General features: G+C 37.7%; 1 protein-coding gene across 4 annotated transcripts in view; it reads right to left on the bottom strand.

Moving 5' to 3' along the window:
- Window positions 1–19529, bottom strand: part of BBOF1 (basal body orientation factor 1) — a 39691-nt gene that overhangs the window by 6887 nt on the left and 13275 nt on the right. For 3 of the 4 annotated variants that reach the window (XM_073800263.1, XM_073800265.1, XM_073800266.1), the window contains exons 4-9: window positions 19223–19366; window positions 11138–11218; window positions 8509–8579; window positions 7451–7595; window positions 5911–6404; window positions 3456–3557 (exon numbers count right to left, since the gene is read on the bottom strand). In XM_073800263.1, coding sequence (XP_073656364.1) covers window positions 3456–3557; window positions 5911–6404; window positions 7451–7595; window positions 8509–8579; window positions 11138–11218; window positions 19223–19366 — 1037 coding nt within the window. The remainder of the gene's footprint in view (window positions 1–3455; window positions 3558–5910; window positions 6405–7450; window positions 7596–8508; window positions 8580–11137; window positions 11219–19222; window positions 19367–19529) is intronic. The other variant, XM_073800264.1, reaches the window with a different exon arrangement.

Raw genomic sequence — 19529 nt, forward strand, 5'->3', positions numbered from 1 at the left:
GCCTGTGCTGCACAACAAGAGAAGCCACCACAATGAGAGGCCTGCACACTGCAACGAAGAGTAGCCTCTGCTCACCACAACTAGAGAAAGCCCACGCACAGCAACGAAGACCCAATGCAGGCAAAAAATTAATAATAATAATAATAAACAGCTATAAATGGTGATGGGCAAGGTTGAACCAGAGTACTGACCAAAAGCAAGGCCAAAAAATTCCCTTCCCACAAAAAGAATCTCAAAACACAGGAAAGTTACCAATTTAGATAGACCCAGTATGAAAATTTTTTCTTATACTTTGGAAATTCTAGTTTAAGAACAGAAAAATAGGCCCTCTTGCCCTTTGAGATGACTCACATTCTGTCTATTGAGTGTGTATCACCCTGAATAAATCTGCTTTCAATCTAAAAAAAAACAAAACCAGGAAATCAACATCATTCATTCAATATTCTAATTTGAAAGTGAGATTAACAGAGTTACAAAAAGTATAGTAGGTTGATTTGCCAGCAGATAAAGACATACCCCACTCCTAAAACTTGTCCTCAATTAGGTGCATATGAAAGCAGCATAACCCCATTCAAAATCTGGCTATATTAAATAGTCCAAAAATAATGCATGAAAAAAATGTACCTTAGATACCTCTAGTGCCTGAGATACAGCCAGAGTGATTGTTGATGCACTAAAGAGTGCAGTTTATTGGTTATACTCCTTTGAGTTAATTCAATCACAAAGAAAACTATTGTATTGTTGGATTCACAATCATATACAACCAACTGTGAACTCTTACCAACTTCCTAATTACTCCACTTGCCTTGGAAGACCTTTTATCATCTGATTCCTCCCCCGCTGGTTTGAGCTTTCTCATTTCATCATCCTATTCCTATCTTATCTTTTTTTCATCCAACAGGCTTAGGCATCATCCCATTGTGGCCAGTTCAAGTTCACTGATTTGGTGTGAAAGATTTCACCCAAATTCCTTTGTTTATCCAAGTGTTGAAAACAACACAGTGTGGAACTTGAGGCCTGGTACTCTGGCTGTATTTCCTGGGGTACAGAAATATCAACTCACAATGAGACAGACATTCAGTGCCTACAGTCTGGATTCTACCCCTACCTCTTCAATTAAACTCTTTGAAAGTCTACCAGAGATGCAAAAGCCATTTCAGGATCCTCCATCTTCCATTCAGCTTATAATTCTTTAAACTCTTCTCTTTTGGTTGTACTCTTTTTTTATTCTCCTGTTGATTTTTTATCTTTTTTTTTTTTTTTTTTTTGCGGTACGCGGGCCTCTCACTGTTGTGGCCTCTCCCGTTGCGGAGCACAGGCTCCAGACGCGCAGGCTCAGCGGCCATGGCTCACGGGCATAGCCGCTCTGCGGCATGTGGGATCTTCCCAGATCGGGGCACGATCTTCCCGTGCAGGCGGACTCTCAACCACTGTGCCACCAGGGAAGCCCTCTCCTGTTTAATTGTGGTTATTCCTAAAGGTTCTAGTCTCAGCCCCTTTATTCCTGTATCTTCATCCACTTTCCTAAACTCAAGTACCAATTTTCACTAAACATGCTCAAATCTCCCTTCCTAAACTCTCATGTGTACTCCAATCACTCTTTGCAAATGCCTTAAGTGGTTTTAACTCCAATATGTTGCCACATCTCCAGTTCAGCACTGAAAATACTACTTGTATTTCTTCTGCCTAGAATGTTTTTTCCACCCCATTTTGTTCCTACTTACCTTTAGAGATCAGCTCAAGCTTCTGCTTCCTCAGAGACTTTCCTGATCTCCTCAATTAGGTCAGATTCCCCTAATCTAGGCTCTCTTACCACTGTATACCACTCCTTTGAACCTATGTCATAGTTGTATTTTTTATTTGTGTGATGATTTGAACAATGTTTTTCTTCCATGTAGAACAAAAACTCCCTGAAATCAAGCATGATGTCTTTGTTTGCTCAACACTATATCTTCAGTAAATAGTTGGCACTCAGTATGTATATGTTAAATGAATTAACGGATGGATTAAATAAAATTTAAACATTTCCCTCACGCTGGCTTTCCAGATTTTTCATTTGCCTTTCATACCACCATTCCTTCATTTCTTAAGCTAAAAGTCTTAAACATTTACTCCTTGTCTTTATTCCTTTTGTCCTTTATCACCAAGTCCTGTTTCTCCTTCCTTACTTTCTCTGTTTCTCCCCTTTATTCCGACTGCCCTCACTCTTGCCTAAACCCCTCACTGCTGCATGCCCAGAGCAGGGCAGCAGCTTCTGTTGGTCCCAACTCTATTTCTGTCCTCCAATCCGTCATACATGTCACTGTGTTACGTTAAGGTCAGCTCTGAGAACAAGGACCTGTGAACCCTTCCAGTGAGAGAGTATGAGTCTGGCTTCTTGCTCTTTGTATTCCTTTAAGGCAGAGAAGAAAACTATGTTACAGTACTCTAGAATCTACAAAAGTTCAGGATTTTCTGCATGGTTTTTAAGGCTCATCATAACTCAATCTATAGGTTAAACCTTATTTCTAATTAGTAATTACTCTCTAGCATCACTAAATTTCCTCAAGACAGGCAGTTTCTCCTCAATGTTGCCTAAATACCCTACACCCATTCCTAACTCTGGGCTTTTTCTTAGGCTGTCTACCCCTTGCCTCATGTGCCCTCCCTGCTCTACCACTATCCTACAAGGCACCCCACAGGGTCACCCTCTTTCAATCTTCCCTGACTACTCTAGCCCACTGACGCATTGTCTGAATTCCATCTTTACTTTATTGTGCCACCTAATTTTTTTCCTTGTTATGCTTGGTTTTGTTTGGGCAACCAAATAGTAAGCTCTTTGAGATCAAAGGCAATGTCCCTTGATTCTTTTGAATCCCCACAATACAATGGTGCCAAGCATTTAACAAGCAATCAGTAAGTGGTTGATTTATTTTAGCCACTTTATAGTTACTATAAAGTGACTATAACCAGGGTTATAGTCACTGATAAAACATAATGAAGAGAGTGAAACTAATCATTAAAAATAATTATTTGGAGTACCTGTGGATTTCTGTTTTCCTTTCCAGGTCTTTTTCTTGGTATTAGAGATCCCCTTGATTAATAATCAGCTTTAAAATAATTTACTTATCTTTGCAGACCAATAAATCTTAACAATTGTTATGCTTCTCTTTAGTTACCACTCATTCAGCTGAACAATGTTATACCTTCTCAGGAAGCATTACCTTAAACACCTAAGATTGATCGATTTTCTTTCCCCTTTAACTCTAATACCTCTTTCATTTTTGTGCTCACTTACACATCTCCCATTCTTTATCTCTGGGAGTTGCAGTAGCTAAGCAGTATGACCCTTTTATATTGATATTTTCTGGTCCTTTCCCATTCCCTTAATTCTAAGTAAGAATATGTTCACTTCTCCTATATGGCCTCTAGGTTTGATAGCAAATTGGTATTTCACTACTGAAATAGGGAGTTACCTAGGAACAAAGCCATTCATTTTTGCAAAGAGCAACCTCAAGACTTTCTCTTTCTGCTCCCAGGTCAAATCTCCAATGTCCATATTTCCTTGAATATCTGTCCTAAAGAATTTCAAAGAAAAAAATGAAAAATAAATGGTCAAAGTAAGCATCTCTTCTTTTTAAAAAATATAAAATATGTAAACATGAGAAAATTTCTAAATCATAACTGAATATTATGAGGTTTCCAAATGGAATGACTACAAGGCAAACCATGTCCATTACAAAATCATAAATTTGAAAAGCACATTAACATGGTCGCCAATTTGAAGTGTTATGTAGTCATTAAACTGAAAATAAGAAAAACTATAACATGAACAAAATCTGTGCTCAAACATTAAGCAAATAAGCAAAAAAGAAAGTTGTAATGCAATATTATGTATCCAGATAACACAAAGACAAAAGGTACAAGAAAAAAGACAGTTGTTTGGTGAAATTATTGATAAATTCCTTTTTAGCAAGTCTTTAGTATTAGATATTTTGCTATGAAAATAGAGTGATAAGAGGTAAATATATAAAAGAACATGTAACTTATCTAGTCTATTTCTTACCTCCAAATAATTTCATAACAACTGTTTTTTTCTTGTATGCTTTGTCTTTGTATGTATCATTATCTGCTTAAGAGGCAGCTGAGCCTTCCAGGAAGGTATTTATCTATACCATAACTTCTCCAAAGGATTCGTAGTCTACTTGGCTATTTACAAAAGTTGGCTGACATGTAGATAGAGTATTGATGTAAAATGTAAGAAATATTTTTCATATATGTCAGTTGGGGTTAGTTTTAAGTTTAGGTTTTGCCTTATAATCACCATATACTTTAATTGTCCTTCCCTAATCTGCCTCTTAGGCAGATAATGTAATATTTTAACTACAGTTTCTGCCTTCCTGGCAGAAATCCTATTGAACACTAGGATTAAAGTGATAAGTTGCTCATGAGGCAGAATAGGGAAGTGTCCAGTTTCTGCAACAACAATGTGGAGAATCATTTTATGCACCTTCTTCTGAAAAGTTATATACCACTTAATATACAGTAGATTTAAAAAATGTAAAAGAAACTGCCTTCTGTATGGTGGGGACTCAACTTGCTTGACTTATTAAATAAAAAAATAAAGTGGGGCTTCCCTGGTGGCGCAGTGGTTGGGAGTCCGCCTGCCGATGCAGCGGACGCGGGTTCGTGCCCCGGTCTGGGAGGATCCCACATGCCGCAGAGCGGCTATGCCCGTGAGCCATGGCCGCTGAGCCTGCGCGTCCGGAGCCATGCTCCGCAACAGGAGAGGCCACGGCAGTGAGAGGCCCATGTGCCGCAAAATAAATAAATAAATAAATAAATAAATAAATAAATAAATAAATAAATAAAGTGAATCTCTTGGTAATAGTCATTATAATAACTATTATAATAGAATAATAGTAATAGTGTTATTAACAGACTTCTGAATATGGCAAGAAGGTAAAAAAACTATAGTATGGACATTTTTGAAGAAGAGTCATTGGCCATGTCCAACCTTCCCAACAGCTATACAATTTAAAAGAACCTACATATTAGCCTATTAAAAAATAATGTAAAACAGAAAACACATTTGGAAGCCCTCTCAATAAGATGTTAAGTCATAGTAGTAGGAGTAAGTTTCTTAAGACCTTTGAAGAATCTAATCGTGTTGAGATAGAAAACAATTTTTTCAGAATAATCTTTAAAATGCACTATAATTTAATCCATGGTTTATAGGGAGAAAAGTATTCAAACAGATTAAAATGCTAACAGGAAACAACAATTGTATATAGTCTACAAATGTCTCAATCATTCTACTACTTTTATCGTGGTGGCAGTAGATCTCTAGTGTATTTTAAAGCCTTGTGGGGACTTTTGGTTAATACAATGATGGAGGGGGCACTACTGGGTGTCCTCCAATCCATAGGACAGTTCCGTACAACAAAGAGTTGCTGCAAAGAATTGTTATATTGATTTTTTAAATTATAGGTTTGATTAGATATTATTACCTATGAATTTCATCTCAGAATAGTAAAGGGAACATTACAAAATATTTGTGAAAAGCATGTTTATCAAAAATGTTTAACCTGAATCTAATCAAACCTTTATAACAAATTTATAGGAAATAAAATAAAGGAACATGTTAAAAAATATTACAATGATATTCAAAATGGAACGAATAATCCCTTTAACAAGTCTCTGTCACACAAAAAAGGGGGGACATCTACTAAGAATACCTACTAAGCCCCACACAGTATGCTAAGCATAGGGGTTACAAAGATGAGTAAGACAGTTCCTCTCCTCAAGTAACTTACTGAGTAATCTAGTCAATACTTAGATATTACCAAACTGAACTTTTCAGGGTTTTTATTTCTCTAAAGGGCACAAGAAGAGCAGTACAAAGGCAAAATATTAAAGCATTATTAGTACCATTTATCGGCCTCCATAAGATCCTGATTCACACTGTTGGTGCTGTGCTCTCTGCCATCAAATGTTCGGATTTTGGGATATTCTGTTCTTCCTGCACATGCCTCTCTCATTTTAAAATTGAAAGCAGCTTGTGCTACCTGTTTATAACGCTTTCTGCTAAATAGGATCTGTTGCTTTACTTGGTGTAGAGCATCTAAAAAGAATCTTTCCACTTCTGTTCTTTCATCTAGTATGTTCTTGGCCAGCTTCTTTACTCGATTCATTTCCTTGTCCTTCATCTGAAGAAGATGCTGCAGCTTGAAAATTTCAATCTGACCCGCTTGGTTCTTTACCATTGCCTGCTGCTGCAGTTTTAAAACTTCAGTCTCAAACTCTTTGGTCATACAACTCAGGGTAGTCTCCAAGCTTACTACCTTCTTCTGAAGAGTTTGGATTTGTAATTTCTGCTGGGTAAGCTGCATTATCTTTTCCTTAACCAACAGATCATTGATTTCCTAAAACAGAAAGATGAGAGAGGTGAGAGATTTTTTTTTTAATTAATTTCAAAACTTAAAAGTTCCTCACTAATATCCATTACTTCATGAGATTTGAGTTTGAGGCCAGGTTGCAATGGTGATATTTTGGTATTCTGTGCATAAAGAGTAAGAAACATCAAGAGTCCCTGTCTGGACTAAGGAAGGCCACAGATTTTACTAATTAAGAAACTCTCCTTCCTCTAAAATTATGAAAAGTTCAATATTTTACATTATCAAAAAATATTCCAAAATCAGTAAGACTGTACAGTAAAACAGTAATTTAACAACTATATACTGCAAACTGTGGCAGTCTGCTAGTTGCCTATCCTAGTGTCCATTTTCCATTTCTTCCTTCGTAATAAAACCCCAATTTTATTCAGAAAGGTAGTAAGCCCAGCTGAAAATTCCCAGTTTCCCTTGTGTTCAGCAAAGCCACATGACTAAGCTCTGATGGAAGAGCTGCGAGTAGAAATTTGTATAGGACTTCCAGGAAGAGCTCTAAAGGGAGGAGCATGCTGTTTTCCTTCTTGTCCTTCTTCCGCCCTGTTGTTAGAGCTCCAGCAGCTGCTGGGGGCCATGAGGTGACTCTGAGGAGATAAGCCATGTGTTGCAGAACAAAGTTGAGGAGCCCGAGTGTCTGCCGAATTTGTAGCACTACCATTCCAGCTCTGGATTGCTTACCTCCAGACTTCCTTTAGGGAGAGAATACACCTTACATGGGGAAACCATTGTTGTCACAGTTGTCACAGTTCCTAAGTGATTCAGAGACCAACTCTAAGCAAAGTAAAATGAATACTAAGGTAGTAGAGGACAGGGGTTATATTTATGTTTCGGATGTATTCTTTATAAAGCCAAGTCTAAAGTTTCTTATAAGTCATTCAGGAATTAACTTTTCAGATAAGAAAAATACACCATCCAGACAGAAGAAAAATTGTCCTATTGTCCTTATGTATCACTACTATACTCAATCCTTAGTATTCACCAACCCAATCTTTACAAAAAAAGGAAACAAAATCGAAATGAACCTTTTGCTGTAAAAGGGAAGTCTGAGTCTCTTGCAACTTCTGAGAGTTTTTTTGTAGAGCATCAGCTTCCTTCAGGTGGTATGCGAGAGCTTTCTGGAGATAAATATTCTCTTTAAAAACAGCTCTTCCAGCATTGTTCAATTGCCTGAAATAGATAGATATAAGATCCCAAAACACAGACCTAAGTTTTAAATATTACCAAACTAGAACAATGACTGCTAAATCCCCTAACATTAATAATAATGATCATCCGGAATTCCCTGGTGGTCCAGTGGTTAGGACTCGGCAATTTCACTGATGTGGCCCACCCGGGTTCAATCCCTGTTCAGGGAACTAAGATCCCGCAAGCTGCACGGGGCAACCAAAAAAAAAAATTAAAATCAATAATTTAAAAAAATAATAATGACCAGCACTTATTTAGCTTATGGTGGGTACTCAATAGTTAGGTGGGGATCTTGAGAACTAAGTTCTCACCAACAGGAAAGTAAAAAGGGACGTGTTACTTCCAGTCCAAGGCAATTAAGGGCAGGTATGAGTTTCCCATGCTCTCTCTTTGTACATGTGACTGGACATGAAGAACAAGATGGAAGCAGCCCAGGTTCCTGAATCACCCGTGGAGTAGAGCTGTCAGACCCACATTAGATTAGAAATAAACCATTGAGACTTAGTTTATTAACACAGTGCAGTTTAGTGTTACTTTCACTAATATACCTCATGAAAACTGTGCACAGTTGCCATTATTAACACCATTTTTAGATGGAGAAATTTAATTTCAAAAAAGTTAAGAAATCTTCTTACAGTCAGTTAGTATACATGTTGAGAACCAAAGTGTAACTTCGAAGCCCAGATTCTTTTCTCCACACTATGCTGCTACAAAAAGGGTGGATGGAAAAGGGGTGGGTACACAGAGAGAAAGAAACAGCGAAGGAAAGTAAACCAGAAAATTTGAAGAAAGCAGACCAAGAGAGAAGGGGGTAGAAAACATGATAAGAACTAAAAAGACTAGCAAAGAGGTAAGAGAGGCTATTAGAAAGAAAAAAGAGTCAGCGATCTCCTACACAACAGCTTCATGGTGGGCTCTGTCTGCCAGCATTATTATCTTCTTCTCAGCCTCTTTTTCTAGTCGGTACTAAAAAAGAAAATAGGCTGTTTTAATACAGTTATATTTCTAACAACAAATTTTACACAGAAAAAGTTAAGTATTTATTTTATAATGTCAAATAAAATACTCCTGTCCACATGACCTGATGTGAAGTGCTCCAACTATCAATGGAGGAGCCAGCAAAGAGGATAGTGTGAACACAGGGACTTTAGGGTACTTCCCAATTTCACCATTAAAAAAGCAAAATGACATATAAATAGAAAAAAATTCCACATCAGACCTGGAAAGCAGAGCTGGGAGAAATTTCTGTTAAATACAATGTGATGAGAATCATTTATTCATTCATTTAACAAATTCCTATTGAGTACTAATAGTGTACCAGATTTTTTAGATACTAGAGATGCTGTGGTGAACATAACAGATAAGGCTCCTGTTCTCATGGAGCTTATATTCTAGGATGAGATCCAAACAATAATAATAATTAAAATGCATTGAGCATTTACTATGTGCCAGGCATGGTTCTACACATGTATTATTTACTTCTCACAACAATGTAATTAGATACCTATGAATTAGATACTATTATTGTCCCCAAAGACAAGGATTGAAGAAACTGAGAGAAAGGTTAGTGACTTGTCCAAAATCATACAGCTAGTAAATGGCAGAGCAGGGATTCAAATGCAGGCAATTTGACGCTATACAGCCTCCCAGCAAGTAAACAAATAAGAGAATTAATAGACTATGATAAATGCTATAAATGAAATAAATGGGGTAATGAAATAGTAACTGAGGGAGGTAATTTTAGATTGGGTTTAGGGATTATCTCTTTGAGGGGATGACATTTGAGCTCTGAAGAATGCGAATAAGCCAGAACTGCAATAAGAACATTTCAGGAAGAGAGAATAGCAAGTACAAAAATATGCAGGTGGTTCAAGGAACAGAAAGGATTAAATGGGAAAACACAACAAAATACTAATAACCTCAGGGAAGTCCTTTATATGATCAGGTGGAACATGCTGAGGTATGAGATAAATGAACAGGGCTTACTAGAAAGCTCACTGCCATGGACCAGCAGCACTGGGGCTCAAACCAGTATAGGAGTTTGTATCTAACCATGAAGGCTGTACCTCACATGGTAAGGCAGACACTGCTGTGGCTGGACAACCCAACACTCCTTCCCATCCTCCTTTTTCCTTCCCAGCTTCCACCAGTGGCTGGAGAAACAAAACACCCCTTTTCCCTGGCGTCCATTATAACATGGTTCTGGACAATCAGAGAGATGTAAGAAGAAATCTGCTAGGAGCTTCTGGGGAAAGTTTCACGGTTTCCAGATAAAAGGGACAGATACAGATGGAGCCTCCCTTCTTCCCGCCCTAAGAGAGATGACTCTCAGAGCTGCATTAACCATCTTGCAATTATGAGGGAAAGGCCAGCAGCCACCTACTTCCAGACATAAAAATCCTATTTATATAAGCACTGTCATTCAAGTAATCTGTAAACTGACCAAGCACTTCTAACATTTGTTTGTGGAATGTTACACCAAGTAGGAGAGAGATCAAGTGTAGGGTGGAGTGAGGAAAGAGGCAGCTGAGAGCAGCCCATTCCTGAGCACTTCCATTCCTAACAGTGCCAGGAAGTGCCTGAGAGGGAAAGCGTCTAGATACTGCTCCTGCCCCACTCCCAGGTTATTCAATACACAAACTGGAAACCTAGAGCCACTTTTGAAAGCAAATCCTTTTATATAAACCTGATATGAGTACTTATTTGCCTCACCCTCACTTCCTTACATTCCCACCAATTTGTGAAAAAATGTATTCCTTTCCTAAGGATGAAAAATTAAAGAAAATATTAAAAGAATTAAAGAAAAACCAGGGGGACTCTGAGAATTAACTTTAGAAGCACAGAGAAATGTGGAAGTCTGTGATGTGCTAAGGAACATTTTTGAGCCCCCTTTTTATTTATTTATTTATGGCTGCTTTGGGTCTTCGTTGCTGCGCACACAGGGGCTACTCTTTGTTGCGGTGTGCGGGCTTCTTACTGCGGTGGCTTCTCTTGTTGCGGAGCACGGGCTCTAGGCGCACGGGCTTCAGTAGTTGTGGCTCACGGGCTTTAGAGTGCAGGCTCAGTAGTTGTGGCGCACAGGCTTAGTTGCTCCATGGCATGTGGGATCTTCCCGGACCAGGGCTCGAACCCGTGTCCCCTGCACTGGCAGGCGGATTCTACACCACTGTGCCACCAGGGAAGTCCTGAGCCCCTTTTACTAATATCCTTAGTTGGCTTGACTAAGGGAAGACCCTCACGTGTATCAGAGCAACCTCTCTAATCCCATCTCCCCTATAAAAAGTGGTACATGGAGCTTTAGTTCCACCAGGAGACAACAAGCTGGGGTGGGGGATGTGTCCTGAAGCCTTGGTCAGATGACAATCTCTCTTGAGGATTTCAAGAATCCCTAACTAAGAGGGGGGGAAAAAGATAATCTTCTAATAAGATACCAAATGAAAACTTGATGTCTCAGAATACATATAAATATACTTACGTCGTTCTAGTACACAATATATTTATTTATTAATGCAAATATGCTGTACCTTTTCTTCCAAAAACCTGCCTTCCAATCTCCTAAGAGTCTCCTGATGTTTCTGCTCTATGTTCCTTAAGTTCTCCTTCAGCTAAAATTAAAATAACGAAAAACAGAATGGTCAGTAGGAAATGGGGTGGATTGGGGCATATTCCTGGAAAATTCTCAGTCAGGAAATATTTTCTGTTATACATTACCTCTTAATCCTGAACACACAGAAAAACTCCATGCCCTCCCTCTGAGTACCATACTTCTCATAATCGTCTATAGATTTACAAGATCAGTATTGAGTTTCTAAAAAGCTTTTCATGAATAACAGTTTTCAGAACATTCAGATAAGTTATTATCATATTCATTTCCCCCCCCAAATATCTTCATTTTAAACATGTGGACTTACAGAATCATAATATTTTAGAATTACCAGGAATCTTAGGAGTCAGACTATACAAATCTCCCACTTAATATAGGAATCTCTTCTATGAGAAAAATATCTAGAGACAGAAGTATCACTAATCAAATCCTATTAATTCACTAGGCTGCCCTTTTAAGAGTTCCCATTTTTAGAAAATTCTTCCTAGTATCAATCTAAAAAGTATCTCCCTGTGATTCCCATAGACAGATCCTTCTATCCTCTAAAACTACATAGAATAGAAAGGACATAAAATTCTTCCAGGCAAAGAGAATTGAGCTAACTTAAAGTTATGATCCTGAAGGCTATATATACTGGCAAGAACCAATCAGATTGAAATCGGCACACTCAATCTAATATTCATGCCACAAAAAAAGGCAGTAGAGAAGAGCTTTCCATCACACAGACCAGAGTTCAACTGTTACCTCTCTGACTTACCAGCTGTTTGGGCAAATCACTTATCTTCTCTAAGTCTCAAATCTCCAGGGTAAAAAGAGGATAATAATAGTAGCTATTCTCATAGAGGTGTGACAAAGATTAAATAACAAATAATACACACAAAATACTTAGAATAGTAACCATTTAATACAGAGGTTAGTTATTTTATGTCTAATATTGTCCTCCCTTATACTTCACAATTTTCCTTCCTGTGATCTCTGTCCTAACAGTATTAAATCTCCATTTGATCCATATCATATGATTTCAGATGTTCTTCTTTCTTCCTGTATTTTTTAGACAATTTAAAAAAATGGCCTCATATTGTCAAAGACTTTCAAAATTAATGTCAATATATAAATTTGTGGAAATGTCTACCATGCCAGTGGGATGGGGGGGGTGGACCTTTCAATTGCCATTGGGGTCCCCAAAAATCTATAAATTAATAAATAAATCTTTTGAAAGATAATTAGGCAATGCATATGAAAAACCTTAAAAGTTCACGTTCTAATTTAACCTATAAATTTCACTATAACTTCTAGGAAGTTATCCTAAAAACTAATTAAAAATATAGAAAAATACTTTGTTACTTAGATGTTCCTCAGTTTATAATAGTGGAAAATTAGAGAAAAGTCCAAATGTCCAACAACAAGGGACCGATTAGTAAATCATGATATATCTACCCAATGAAATTCCATGCATGTAGTCAAAAGGTTTTATAGAAAAATATATAATGGCATTGAAAAATGTTCACAATATGTAAAGTGAAAAAATCAGGTTAACAAACAATTTGTATACCATAACCTCATTTTTGTAAAAATAGCATATATTGTAGATACTTTAAAATATATTTATACATAGCAGAGGTGGAAAAACTAAAGACAATATACCAAAATATTAACAGTGGTTATCTTTAAGTAATATAGTTGTGAGGGGAGGGTTTTTCATTTTCTCTTATCAGCTAAATTTGCTGAAATGGGTATTATCACTTTGTCAAAAGAAGAAAGACTAAAACAAATTATTTAAAAAATATTAATTGCAACCTACCAATGTATGCTCCTTTTGTTAATCAGGTAATGAAAATCATTTTTTCTTTAAATTTATGCTTTGAATACCTTTTGATAAGCTAAACTTAATTGGCCTCTTTTAAATTTGTATAATGAATCCTATAGTACAGTATAATTAATTTTCCTCCCTTTTATTAAATTCATGGGCCCCACACCTGCCTTAGTTCTTCCATATTTGGGATTCCACATAACCATCTTATTTTTTCCCATTAGCCAGTGTCTTTTGCCTTTGAATTTTAAGTTTTCCTGGCCCACCACCCCTCTTTCAAAGGGTTGAAATTTATTTCTCCACTAGGTGGCAACATTGTCCTTTAAAAAAAATCACACCAAGGCCCAAAAGAATATGCACAACTAGTTTTTCTTTTTTTAACATCTTTATGACGTATAATTGCTTTACAATGTTGTGTTTCTGCTGTATCACAAAGTGAATCAGCTATATGTATACATATAACCCCATATCCTCATAACCCCTTCCTCTTGAGCCGCCCTCCCACCCTCCCTATCCCACCCCTCTAGGTGTTCACAAAGCACCAAGCTGATCTCCCTGTGCTATGCAGCTGCTTCCCACTAGCTATCTGTTTTACATTTGGTAGCATACATATATCAGTGTTACTCTCTCACTTTGTCCCAGCTTACCCTTCCCCCTCCCCGTGTCCTCAAGTCCATTCTCTAGTAGGTCTGCATCTTTATTCCTGTCCTGCCCCTAGGTTCATCAGAACCTTTTTTTTTTTAGATTCCATATATAGGTGTTAGCATACAGTATTTGTTTTTCTCTGACTTACTTCATTCTGCATGACAGACTCTAGGTCCATCCACCTCTCTATAAATAACTCAATTTCGTTTCTTTTTATGGCTGAGTAATATTCCATTGTATATATGTGCCACATCTTCTTTATCCAGTCATCTGTTGATGGACACTTAGGTTGCTTTCATGTCCTGGCTATTGTAAATAGAGGTGCAATGAACATTTTGGTACATGACTCTTTTTGAATTATGGTTTTCTCAGGGTATATGCCCAGTAGTGGGATTGCTGTGTCGTATGGTAGTTCTATTTTTAGTTTTTTAAGGAACCTCCATACTGTTCTCCATAGTGGCTGTATCAATTTACATTCCCACCAACAGTGCAAGAGGGTTCCCTTTTCTCCACACCCTCCCCAGCATTTATTGTTTGTAGATTTTTTGATGATGGCCATTCTGACTACTCATTGTAGTTTTGATTTGCATTTCTCTAATGATTAGTGATGTTGAACATCCTTTCATGTGTTTGTTGGCAATCTGTATATCTTCCTTGGAGAAATGTCTATTTAGGTCTTCTGTCCTTTTTTGGATTGGGTTGTTTGTTTTTTTGATATTGAGCTGCATGAGCTGCTTGTATATTTTGGAGATTAATCCTTTGTCAGTTGCTTCGTTTGCACATATTTTCTCCCATTCTGAAGGTTGTCTTTTCATCTTGTTTATGGTCTCCTTTGCTGTGCAAAAGCTTTTAAGTTTCATTAGGTCCCATTTGTTTATTTTTGTTTTTATTTTCATGACTCTAGGAGGTGGGTCAAAAAGGATCTTGCTGTGATCTTGGTTGCAGAACACATAGAGTGTTCTGCCTATGTTTTCCTCTAAGAGTTTTATAGTGTCTGGCCTTACATTTAGGTCTTTAATACATTTTGAGTTTATTTTTGTGTATGGTGTTAGGAAGTGTTCTAATTTCATTCTTTTACATGTAGCTGTCCAGTTTTCCCAGCACCACTTATTGAAGAGGCTGCCTTTTCTCCATCGTATATTCTTGCTTCCTTTATCAAAGATAAGGTGACCATATGTGTGTGGGTTATCTCTGGGTTTTCTATCCTGTTCCATTGATCTATATTTCTGTTTTTGTGCCAGTACCATACTGTCTTGATTACTGTAGCTTTGTAGTATACTCTGAAGTTAGGGAGCCTGATTCCTCCAGCTCCATTTTTCTTTCTCAAGATTGCTTTGGCTATTTGGGGTCTTTTGTGTTTCCATACAAATTGTGAAATTTTTTGTTCTAGTTCTGTGAAAAAGGCCATTGGTAGTGTGATAGGTATTGCATTGACTCTGTAGATTGCTTTGGGTAGTAGAGTCATTTTCTCAATGTTGATTCTTCCAATCCAAGAACATGGTATATCTCTCCATCTGTTGGTATCATCTTTAATTTCTTTCATCAGTGTCTTATAGTTTTCTGCATACAGGTCTTTTGTCTACTTGGGTAGGCTTATCCCTAGGTATTTTATTCTTTTTGTTGCAATGGTAAATGGGAGTGTTTCCTTAACAACTAATTCCTAATTCACTTTGATTCAGAATGTATACCTACACCTAGGATGGCTATTTTAAAGTTCCTGAAAAGTTAGTGAACTTAACCTGATTCATTCTGCAGCATTTTCATATAAAACAAAACTAGATATTCTTTCTAGAAACTTTTCAGCTTTATTGAGGAATTGTAGATAAATAAAATGTATGATAGTTCAAGTGTACGTCATGATGATTTGATATACATACACTTTGTGGAAGGATTCTTCCCATTTAGTGGAAAACTTGATATTCCTTAAATTACATTTAATAAAAGACCCACTCAGCATTTAACATAGATTTATTGAGCATTACTGTGTATCCTGTCCTTCAATGAATACAAAGCACAGTACTGTTCATGCCTCAAAAAATTTACAATCTAGCAGGGGAGATAAGACAAATAATAAATATAATATCAAGATAGAATGGGCTAAGTGGTATAAAAGAAATACAAAATGCTATGGAAACATACAAAAAATTACCTTTTTGCTAATCATCTTTTAAAAATTTTTTTCTCTTTTTTCTAGCTTAATTGAAATATAATTAATCTATAACATTGTGTAAATGTAAGGTGTACAATGTGTTACTTTGATATACTATATTGCAAAATGATTACTACCATAGCATTAGCTAACACCTCCATCATGTCACAAAAACTACCATTTCTTTTTCTGTAGCAAGAACATTTAAGATCTACTCTCTTAGCAACTTTCAAGTATGTCATACAGTATTAGCAGTTATAATCACCATACTGTACATTAGTTTCCTAAGAACTTGTCAGTCTTATAACTGGCAGTTTTTACCGTTTGACCAACATCTCCCCATTCCTCCCCCCACCAGCCCAAGTAACCACTCTGAGTTCAGTGTGGTTTTTTTTGGCTGCACCACACTGCTTGTGGGATCCACAGACCAGGGATTGAAGCTGCGCCACCGCCGTGAAAGTAACAAGTCCTAACCACGGACCACCAGGGAATTCCCAAAGTTCAGCTTTTTAAATTATTTATTTATTTTAATAAATTTGTTTATTTTATTTTATTTATTTTTGGCTGTGTTGGGTCTTCGTTGCTTTGCTGTGCGCGGGCTTTCTCTAGTTGTGGCGCGCGCGGGCTACGCATTGTTGTGGTGTGCGGGCTTCTCATTGTGCTGGCTTCTCTTGTTGCAGAGCACAGGCTCTAGGCGTGCAGACTTCAGTAGTTGTGGCATGAGGGCTCAACAGTTGCGGCTTGTGGGCTCTAGTGTGCAGGCTCAGTAGTTGTGGCACACGGGCTTAGTTGCTCCGCGGCATGTGGGATCTTCCTGGACCAGGGCTTGAACCTGTGTCCCCTGCACTGGCAGGCGGAATTCTTAACCACTGCGCCACAAGGGAAGTCCCTCAGCTTTTTCAGATTCCACATATAAATTGTATTGCACAGTATTTGTCTTTCTCTGACTTATTTCACTTAGCATAACGCCCTCAAGTTTTGTCCAAATTGTCACAAATGGCAAGAAGAAAATTATTACTTTTAAATAGTACACTGAGGAAGTCCTTATGGAGAATACGCATTTGAGCTGAGCCTCTGAAGAATAGGTAAAATTTTAATGGACAGAGCTCTATCAGGAGTATATTCCAAATAGAAGAAACAGCGTAAACAAAGAAAGGCAGAAAAGACTTCAGGGAATATCCGGGTTGGGTGGATTAAAGGTGGTGTGTATGGGAAAGTGTAGGAAAAGGAAATAATATGTTCCAAAGTAGGTGTAGGGTCTTGATTTTCACGCTAAGGTGTCTGGATAATAGTCTGTTTACAATAGAGAAGATTGTTTATAATCTTCTTTACTAAAGAAGATTCTTTTTCCCCCCCTTGTTGCTATTTTTACCTTAAATATAGCAGTGTGTACACGTCAATCCCAAACTCCCTAACTATCCCTTCCCTCCACCCTTCCCCCCAGTAACCATGAGTTCGTTCTCTAAGTCTGTGAGTCTATTACTAAGGAAGATTCTTGAGGGAAGTGACCAGAACATCATCAGAACTGTGATATTTTAAGATTATTCCTGCAGTAGTGTATACTTTGTACTGCGGTGGTGTGGTGAACTTAAAATACATCCACATTTGGAATTTCCTGGCGGTCCAGTGGTTAGGACTCAGAGATCTCATTGCCTAGGGCCCAGGTTCAAACCCTGGTTGGGGAACTAAGATCCCAGAAGCCCTAGGGACCCACCCCAAAAAAAAAGTTGAACTCAGAGTGGTGGTTACCTGGGCTGGGGGGAGGGGGAAATGGGGAGATATTGGTCAAAGGGTACAAACTACCGGTTATAAGACTGACAATTTCTTAGGAGTCTAATGTGCAGTAATAAGAATAGCAGGATCAGCAACAGCAGGTAATCTTTATCACACAGTGCTAAGCATTTACAGTAAAACAGATTATACGTATTCCCCGCTTTTCTGAAAGTTCGCTTTACACCACTCTGCTTTTACAAAAAAACCTACATTAGTACCTGTTTTCGCTAACCGAAAGTAATCCAGAGAGGATTTTCACTTTTATGAAAAAAAGGCGAAAAGCAAAAAAATAGTGTTCAGCAGCGAGCGGTGTTACTGAGGCAAAGCACACCCTTAGCAACGAGGAGAGTGGCACCACTAAACTCCTTCCCTGGGAACTATACTCAGCGTCAAGCTGCCATAGCTTTGAACTACGTCTGTGAGCATCTGTGCTTTATCTTGATTTTGTGCTTCTGTTAGCAAGGTGTGTCCTATGGTAACTGCTTCTTCGGCTTAGGAAAGGTTTCATAGGAACTACTTTCAGGTAGCGAGAGAAACCTGTATTTCATTTAGTCTTCACAATGACCCTTTGAAATTGGTACTATTGTTCTCACCCCCATGTTACAGATGAGGAAACTTAACAAGATACCCAAGTAGTGAAGACAGTATTTACACTCTAGCAGTATGACTTCAAAGCACCAACATTTAGCCCCTATACCACATGGTGTATGGCTATCTCAGGTGGCAATACTACTTCTGATACTATTACTAATAATAGCAGCAGTTGCGTGTTAGAGCTGGCTCATACCAGGAATTTTGCTAGCACATTGTAAAAGCATTGGTAGCTTGAAATTGGCCACAACATAAGTATTTACACCAAGGAAATCAGCAAATGCTACAAATGAGGACCTTTTTTTGCAGAGAGCTACACACCACTGTTAATTCTCACTATGTGACATACACTATTTTAAGCACTTTACATATATGAACTCATTTAAGCCTTACAACAACCCTATGAGCCAATAACTCTTATCACCCCCATTTTACAGATGAGGAAACCTAGGTATAGAGAGGGTAAGTAATTTGCCCAAAACCACAAAGCTGATTTCAGCTACTTGTGCCCAGCCCTCATCTGTGCCATTTATTGCATTGTCGTTAATGCAAGAGAACTATTTTCTGAACTGAGGGAATGGAAAGAGCATGCAAGGTCAGAGAAACTTTCTGAAAGTACTCAGTTTTCCTCACCACATCCAGCCCTACCCAGAGTGCCTTAAATTTTTCTAAAATTATCATTCATCAGTCTAGACATATTGTCCTTTAGAACTTCGCTACTTTGCCCCTAATGTTTTTCTGGATCTGTAGTTCCAAAGGTTTAACTGCTGATAAATGTGAGTGGGTGTATTCGCTAAGATCTGGTGAATTCACAAAGAAATCAAAGCTGAGAAAAAGAAAAGTCTAACCATCAAGACTTTTTGCGTCCAGTCCTACATTGATATATCTTCCCTGTTTCTCCCATATAATCTCTAAAATGTCAAAGGGATTCCTTTACTATCTCATAGGAGTAAATTTCTATGAAGGCCTTTTCAGACATAAGTAGCTAATTCTAATCTCCTTTAAAAAAAAAAAAAGGAAGAAAGAAAGAAACTTACATCATCTAATTCTTTCTCTACTTGGATTTTTCTCTTCTGGAATTGTTTTATTGTTTTGAGCTCTGTCTGAATCATGCCAATTTCTCTGGCTTTTTGACGGAACTGTCCCTCCAGCTCACTTATTTGCACAGTATATTTTTGTTCCTGTAGGCAAAAAAAAAAAAAAAAGGTAAATGAGTTAGGAAAAAGAACAGAGGTCACACAGAGTCCTGTTCCATATGAAGCCTTAAGCCATTTGTCTATCTTTGAAGAAATTGTTCCCTTTTTATTTTTGCTTTTGCATAAAGTTTTAATTTTTATTAAAAGA

Source organism: Tursiops truncatus, chromosome 2 (genome assembly GCF_011762595.2).
Source record: "Tursiops truncatus isolate mTurTru1 chromosome 2, mTurTru1.mat.Y, whole genome shotgun sequence".
NCBI classification, from domain to species: Eukaryota; Metazoa; Chordata; class Mammalia; order Artiodactyla; family Delphinidae; genus Tursiops; species Tursiops truncatus.